Source organism: Patella vulgata, chromosome 8, assembly GCF_932274485.2.
Source record: "Patella vulgata chromosome 8, xgPatVulg1.2, whole genome shotgun sequence".
Classification (NCBI taxonomy): domain Eukaryota; kingdom Metazoa; phylum Mollusca; class Gastropoda; family Patellidae; genus Patella; species Patella vulgata.
The window spans coordinates 27,327,720-27,336,770 of NC_065886.2; the positions used below are offsets into that span (position 1 = coordinate 27,327,720).

The 9,051-nt window shown below is 35.3% G+C and overlaps 1 protein-coding gene across 1 annotated transcript in view; it reads right to left on the minus strand.

The window, feature by feature from the left end:
- Positions 1-8,686, minus strand: part of LOC126829736 (glutamate receptor 1) — a 52,027-nt gene extending 43,341 nt beyond the window's left edge. The window contains exon 1 of the mRNA XM_050559847.1: positions 8,509-8,686. Coding sequence (XP_050415804.1) covers positions 8,509-8,596 — 88 coding nt within the window. The 5' untranslated portion in view covers positions 8,597-8,686. The remainder of the gene's footprint in view (positions 1-8,508) is intronic.
- Positions 8,687-9,051: the final 365 nt, after the last annotated feature.

Genomic DNA, 9,051 nt, shown 5'->3' on the forward strand with positions numbered 1-9,051 from the left:
ACACCCGGTTCTGTCTGATACATAAAAAGACCGAACCCCAGGTACTGGTGTACAATATCCAATGGATCAGAAAAAACCCCCACGCGAATTATTATTTTAAATTAATCTGTAATGTATCCCCTTCCGTACCAAAGGGTTTGTTTTAGATATATACCTATATACTAGGGACTTTTGTCGGGCATATCGCACAATATGATGATTTTATCAAACTGCCACTGGAGATATGTCTGTATCTAATATATTTGCTATGACCTGGCGTAAAATTCCATAATACATAGTTTGGGTATGAGTGACCATATCGATATGTTTGATTTTTTATTAAAACATTTTGCATGCTTTAAACTGATTCATTATGTTTCTTGATGGATATTGAACCGAAAATGGATATACATGCCGTGTCAGTCTAAAGTAATTGAAAATTATGCGCTTGATAAAATATCTTATTTCGATTTTCTTTTCTATATCTCTACCCCATTCATTCCATATTAATTTAACGAGGATTGCGTTTTTACATAGACTCTTCAAAAAGTAGGGGATATGAAATGCAAATACCTATGCAGGTTGTGATATGATAAATAGTCATGGACACTTGACATGCTTTGAGAGTATGTTCACAGATGAAGAACTTATCGCCCCAACAGAACCACTAAGCTGCGCATGAGACACGCAATAGCGCCATACACATGGGAGGGGTTCATTGTCAAATTTGACACTTCAAGGAAGGGTTGAAGAAAACTGCCTCATGCTAGTTTATCTATCCATGTTTGCTTTCCTATCGGTTCTTGCATAAGATTTACCGTTTGGTGTGTATCTTTGCTTTAGTGTGTTAGTTTAATTTGATCGGGAGACGTGTTCGACGACGTCAACCGACAACACTGCAAGAATTGGCCGTGGCACTGTAAGAGGAGTGGGTCAGATTGTCCCAAATCGTGATTGGACGGTTGATTAGGAGCATGCCACGAAGAATTGCTGAATGTCTGAGGATTGGTGGAGCAATTAAGACAAAAATAAAAAACGTCAATTTTCACTTTTGTCGGTGTATCTCTTTGCGATGCGAGTGAAATGCGACCGTCAGATAAACCGCCCATATGAACTGTTTATGTTCATGTGTAGGCAATTGGCCTGTTATTAACATACATTGGTTACCCCTAATAAGAACATCAGTGTATTTCCGCAGTTTTGCATTGTTTCTGAAATGAAATGAAATGAAATGGGGTTTAACGTCCTACTGTTCTGCTCCTAACCTGGACTAATGAAGACGGGCATTGTTTCTGAATATCCCCTACTTTCCAATTTCTATTTTTTCCCCCACAAACAAAATTCTTACGAATTCGGTACCCAAAGCAAAAATATTAGATAAAATCAATCTTAACTGCGTAAAGTCCGGATATGACGTCACATCGGTGCATTCGTTAATCGTTCTTAAACATACATTATGCAAGCGCTAAATCTTCCTATTGCAGGTCTTTCTTTTGGCCTGAAATGTTTTCTAAATTATTAATTAGACATTAATTAACTGATCCTGGCCATAATCAAATCTCGATGGCATCGGATTTCTCCGATATTAAATAGATTAGAACGGTTCAGCCATATTTTAATTTAATTAAAAAATGGAGGAGCGAGACTTAGCTTCGAACAACTAGTATGGTGGTTGCAATTATGACACACGTCTTGTCAAACATTCAAAGGCTAATATCTTCGCTCGCAATAGAGTAATTGGAATGAAATTTTCAAATTATTTATTTTACATTATCTATTTTCGAACTATTATAGCAAGAATGGCTAGCTCTTTATCTAAATCTTACATAATGTATCTTTAATGTATTTTCTACATATTAGTCCGTTAAATTTTCCCAACTCCATAGAACTAGTAATTAGACAAATTACAATAAAATGGATGTTAAATATGGCGATTATATAGATGGTGCACCATGTAGGTATTGCATATGTTATCTGAGGTCTGAATACAACCAATAAAATACCAAATTATGGCCGTAAGTTCTTTTTGGAGAAATCTGCACAACCTTATAATAAGTTTATATGACAACGCAATAAATTACAGCAAAATTTCGACAAGGATTTGATTTAAAAATTGCAAGGTTGAATATGTATATGAATAGTGTACATATATGCTGCTGACCTAAAGGTGTTATCAAGTTTTCGGCGAATCAAATTTACATTCAAAGACTACAGCAAAAAAATTGAATATCATATTTGATCAATACGATAAAATACCACTTCAGTAATACGATATTGTACCCAATGATATAAAATCAGATACGATTCCTTTTTGTAATTTTTCTTTAAAAATATTGAAAGGTCTATAGTAATAAATCACGTTTGTGAACCTCTATTTGTCTAACATGATATACTGCCATCTTTAAACTTCCTGTAAAATGAAATTTCCACCCTTTTTTTTTACATCATTAGACTGTAAGACTTATATTTTAGGGTTAAAATATTTGTTTTGGTGTAGATTAAGTTGGAAGGAACATAATATTTGACCCGGTTCCAATAAGTACATCTCAAAGTGTGTGTGCTAGGATCATTTTTCAATGTCAGAGAAAGCACGTTCTACTGATTAGCCTACTGATAGAGAAATCAATAAACAATTCAAACATTTATCACTCAACTAGAAGCTAGCCTATTGTCCCATGTGGACTATTTTAATTTGATTTATGCGTTGATCAAAGGTTCTTTTTTAGTTGATGTTATACAAAAAACTCAAACTAAATCAAAACAAGCTGTAACTCACATGCCCAGTTAATGTCTGGAGCTGGCATCCTTTAACTTGTAAAAATTAGATTTGTATGAAATATGGCTATCTGTTAAACTTACCGGAAAGAAACTCCCTGAAAGTTAAATGCTTTGATTTGAGACGAAAGGCTGGGCATCAAACGGGTATATATATAAATATGATAAAAACAAGTTTATACGTATTACTCCATCATATCATTATACTTTACTCAGAGTTACTATTTGTATATATATACTTAAGGAGATCCTCAGTCAGTGCTTAATATTATCAATGGCCATCAATAACACAAATGTCGGTTATATACGGTTACCTGAATAGCAGGGCTAGACATTTTGACCTTATTATGTATTACAGCATAATAAAAATAGTACTACAACGTTTTCTGATCAGTTTAATATTTGATATTTCCGAAGCATATAACAATATAAGATCTAGCAAACATTTTTTCGCTAACTAAACTCAGACCAGATAATTCCATGTTGTAATCCCGAGTCAAACGATATCGTCTTGGATTAAAACAAATCCCCAACAGATGCCAGAATTATTGTTACTGGACTGGGAATACAAACAAACGTCAGTCGCCTCAACCAGGCTTCCCGAAATCCACCAATGGCAATTTTTACATAAATGAACTTAAATGAAAGTGGAGGCATACCGTGCACGACACCCATCATTAGTTATAGATAAATAGTGTGAAGTTTGTGGCTGGATATCAGAGGCTGTAGCTAAAGGGATAAACATAGGGCCAGGGTCATCCAGTTACAAAAACACAACAATGTGTTACGTATGTTTTATGAGGTGTTCTAGAAATAATAAACACACCTTGTCTCATGTACAACACCCACTTTTAGTTAAAACTAAATGGGGGAACTTGGAACTTGATCTGTTAAATCAAAGAATTGCTTCGGGTGTTCTACAAATATGAGCATCCACTGTCTTGCGATGTGGTTTTAAAAACGGAGTTACCCACCTTGTGGATTAAATACAATAGCATAAGTAATGAGTTAACGCAAAATCAATTGTTATTTCATAATCTTATTAAAACAAACAGTTTGATTTTCTTCCCACAGTAAACAAAAGTTTAAAAATGTTACGCTGACTTCTCCTTATCATCAGTTCTGGCCTTGTCTAGACAACTTCCTAAAAGACTAAAAAATCCCTTGTCGTTTTCAATTACCCTTTTAAAATAGCCAATAATATTATTTATTGACACATGAAACAAATTGTGTAATCTCTGACGAATTACAGTAAAATTTCAATCGATCTGTCTTGACAGTTGAGAATAGCCATAAGAGAACCTGAGTCCAACGAATTGAGATAAATTTAATCAGCCCGTCTTTTGTATTACTTAGTATGTGTATATATGTCAAATAAGTCTAGTCACATAACATGGTTCCTTATGTAATGAAACAAAATGTCGAATTTTTTGCTTTGAAATAATATATGTCAAGATTATTGATAGACCGTGTTGATATCTCCAGCATAATATGCTTACATTAGTTCACTGCTGTCACAATAGAATTTAGAATTTAATTTTAAGTCTATGTACATGTGCAGATGTCAGACCAAAAGCACTTGATGACGTTAACAGCATATTGTATAGTGTGAGTGGAAATATTTTTTGAAGAGTGAAGTGATACAGAAATGTGTATGGAGTCTAGAAACAATTTCGTTATCGGGAACATCACACATTACCATTGTTAATAGCTTTTTCACTTCTTCTAAATTTGAAACTTAAATTTCAAGTACATCCTTCTTTAAAGAGTTTACTCTCCGAATATTTTAAGCGTGAGTTTCTATTTTAATAGGACAACCTAAGCCAATTTGACAATAATCTAAAAGCTCCGCCCGTAGACTGTTAACAATGTTTTAAAGTCAGACACAATAGCTTCACGTATAATGGGTTAATAATTAGCTATAATTTATATGTAAAACCAGGAGGACAGGGCGACTTTTGTTTACATCAGCCAACGTAGTAGATATATTGAACACACGTAATGTGCCTCTATCATTTTCTAAAGACATCCAAAAAAAGGAAAAAAACTGACACTGACATTTGTCAGGGGTATTAGATGAAGTCATTTTACGTGATAAATCAGACACTCGTTTCGATTATTAATGTAAGTTCCTCTTAAAAGTCATGGTAAAACGAATCATCATGTGATATAACAATATATCATTCCATATTTACATGACTGAGAATGTAGATGAAGTCCACGCTGAATTCAATAAAGAATGGTTGTGTTGTAATGGAATAAGAAAAAGGTATGAATATTAAGTACGTCGTTTGAGGTGTTGTTGAAGTAAGCGAAATAATCTCGACAAGTTTCTAATCATGGTCGTTGATCGTAAAATAACATTAAAGTTAAACTTCTTTCAAATTAAAAGTTTAAAGAGCCAAACCTCATTGATTTAGGTCAAAATGAAATAATGAATCGGGCTGATTTAATGTGTTATTTCTGTTAGATTTGGTTTCAAAAGATTAAGCCGGTTTGTCTACTAATATTACTTCAAGTTTTGGCTTTCTCTGTCGACAGTGGAACACAATATCGGTAGGCTACATGTAACACTGGAGTTATCTATACAAGCAAACCCTTTAATGGAGATAAACTGTCCGAATGGTTTAACGGGTGCGCGTTGGATCATAAAATCTGTCATTGAGTGAAATGGTTAGGTTTCGATTCCTCGCTTGTACGTGACAAGGCGTAGGGTCGTCTGTCCAAAAGCGTAGGTTTTCTCCGGATCCCCCGGCCCGGTTTCCTCCCACTTCTAAAGACCACAAACAGGCGAATTATTGAAATGAAATTGAACCATATGTTAGTCCCGAAATGACGTAGTCTGTGAACGTTAAACCCCATGACTACTCTCGTGTCATCTAAAAAACCCAACTTAAGTGAAATGAGGAGCAAACCTACCAAGGTAATTAACATCATTTCTTTAGGTTATATTGTTATAGATGAAAAATATATAGCCACTGCGTTACATAATCGTGGTAAGTCCTTGTGAATTAGCAAAAGGTTCGTTCAATAACCGTGGAAATATCCGACCGTGAGCTAGAAATCCTATTCAAGACATATTTCTTTACTTATAAATTACACGTTCCTAATTACAAATGAATTAGATACCAGTAGGCCAGAGATTCATTTTAAAAAGAAAGTCAAACATTATCTGTATAACATATAACAAATAGTAAAAGCTCGTATAATGTCCCAAGAGGCAACATGGAAAATAGAACCTCGGAATACCGATACGTAACTTTCGATAAACATAACTTCCAAATAACACAACAAACGATTGGCCTAACATAACAAAACATCGCCTTCCAATGGGAACTGGTTTTGCCCTATATATTGTCAATGCGAAGTTAATGTACGTGAGAATTTGCTTTCATAATCGACAAAAGGAATGAAATGGGCCTTAACGTCTCACTGTTTTGCTCCATCCGGGCTACTGAAGACAGCTACTTTCAGGAACTTTCAACAGTTAATATAAATATGAAATTTATGCCCCTGAACTAGTCCTCCATAACTAAACATTCTGATACCACAGCCGCCTTTAACTATCTCTAACGACAAAAGGTTATTACTTTCTAAAAGAAGATCACTTTATTGTACTGCGAAGAATGTAACACAGATTCGTTTTATAAAGGACATTTCCAAAGTCCCCTTTCTTCAATATACCAAGATTGCAATTCTTTCAAGTATGTAGCTGATCATATTTTTAGCAATCTGTTTGTATGTTACAGCGATTTATGCCAATATTTTAGCCCTTATTTTTACCATGCAATGTTTTTTGTTTGTTTTGGCGTTGTTGCTTAACAATACCATCCAGCAGACCACCGCCACATAGCCAGGTCGTCGCATCGCTTTGATTACTATCAGGGAAACCGTAAGCAGATTTTCAGAAATGAACAGGGGTAGTGATAAGAGAATGACTGAACAACCGTAGTCGCGAGTTAATTAGTTTAACATGACAAAACACCCGATTGTTATGACCAGGTCACCAGGTTTTCTTTCTTAAAAAAAAATTTATAGCGGGAACAATACTGCCCTCATCCCTTTGATTACTACTCTGTTGTATTCAATAAATAGTTTTCGTTCTTTTTTTTAAAGAAGGGATTTATGGCCCTGTGTTGATTTTTACATTATTGCAGTGGCTTTTAACAATTTCAATTACTGGAATTCGATTTAACATCTATGAATTACCTCTTTTTCTACAATTTGAGCATATCTACAATCATTTTCTCTCATGACATAACCTAGAATAATACATTTTTTTATTCAGATGGTGCCTTTCATTTCCTCATTTTTTTGCGGCTTTTAGGTTGCCTCCTTTGGGTGTTTGTTTTCGCGTGTAGTCCCGCGTATGAACAGACCAGTATTTTTTACTTACAATGTCCGGGTGTTGTTTATATTTGGTTGTTATGGGTGGTGCTGTTTTCTTGCACTTACTAATAATTGTCATTTAAGACTACTTTTTACCTCATGGTGCTAGTACCACCATACGGAGTTGAATCGACACTCTCGTGTTCTTCTTGTGGACAGTTCGTTTGTCACCGCTACAGCCGTTCATAGCACAAACTTGACGAATCTCGCTGGGAATCCCGGGGTTGTTCTAACCAGAAGGAGTCGAACCTCTCGCGTTCTTCTTGTGGACAGTTCGTTTGTCACCGCTACAGCCGTTCATAGCAGAAACTTGACGAATCTCGCTGGGAATCCCGGGGTTGTTCTAGTCAGAAGGAGTCGAAATTGTTAAATATTTGTACTGGACTCTAATGAAAGTTCCTGATTATTAACTTAATGATATACTATATAACGATTTATGTTAATCTGACAGGGTACCCACGACAACTATTTTATTTGGGGCTATTAAATGCGCAGAACCGCGGGAAATTACCACTGAGTCATGGGGACTACCTTATATTTTTGACCGGTCGAAGATACGAGCACCCTTTTATTCATTGATTTACTCAGATAATTATTTGATGCTGATCAACTCTGGTTTTTCTAGTCTTCAGAGCACATGTACAATTCCACAGACAAATGACACAACAATGAGTTTTTCAGAGCACCGCCGAGTTCGAGCAGAATAGAGAAGACGATAAAGGAATGTTAACTGAACATAATGGACAGATTTCTGTATCCCTCCGAAAAATATAAATAACGTAAGATATGAACGCCTACTCTAATTTTAAAATCCCGGAGCATAGAAGAGGGACTGTGATGGATATAGTATGCGACATCACCACCATAGGTTGAACCGGAGGTGCACCCCCAGCAGCAGCATCACCAAAGTAGTAGTAGCTGTAGGGTTTAGAGCATGTCTGGTTTATGTGCAGACAGAGCTATGTACAATGTAATTTAATTTTATTTAAATTTATAACTGGGCTTTTTTTGGGCACTATTTTAGGACAATGTATGTCATACTATCAGTCAGCCATCCGTTAAGACTTAAAATTTTCGAATTATTCAATTGTTTATTCAGATTCTTTCAGATCCGTGCAATGGCAGTTAGTTATAGCGAGAAAACCTTCTGATTTCCATTTATAACTTAAAAATAATGATACATATAACGAATAAATACAAATGAGGAACCAAATACTTCTAGATAATACACATAAATGGTTATTTCAGACGATCTTTGTGCAACAAATATGTTTGTTCCAACTGATCTGTTCAAATATTAATGAAAAATAAGAAGATCTAAATAATTGCCTAAATGTTTAAATCTAGATTTAACATTATACTTACCAATTGGAACACCCTGGGATCCTCCGGCAAACTTGGCTACCATGACAACGATGATTGCTGACGCGACAGCTGCATATTTCTCTTCCATCTTCTTTTCACGTAAATAGTCTATTCCTTACCATTGCTGTCTACCTGAAGGACTAAAAATACCAAGTCGTTGCATTGCAATGTTTGTCGTGTCCCGAGAGCACACCCAGTGATACGAAAATTAGTAGGAAGTCTCTTCTTATAGCATAACTACATCTCCTCTTTTTTTACAATTTTCTTCGAGCTGTATGTAGCATGATTTACCAATTAACATTCTCCGTACTCGGATCACGCCAACTTTGACTTGTTATAAACGTATTGTTTACGACAGCTGAAACTTGCTGACAAACGATCAGATATTTTGCCAATAATCAGGTTTACACATTTAAAACGAAATGAGCAGAAAATATCCCAGATATATAAATTGAAGTTATTACTAGGAATCCAGAGACTGCCTTAAATATGTAACAAAATCACCTACCTCATAAAGCTAACGAGCATTTTGCGAAACTTAGA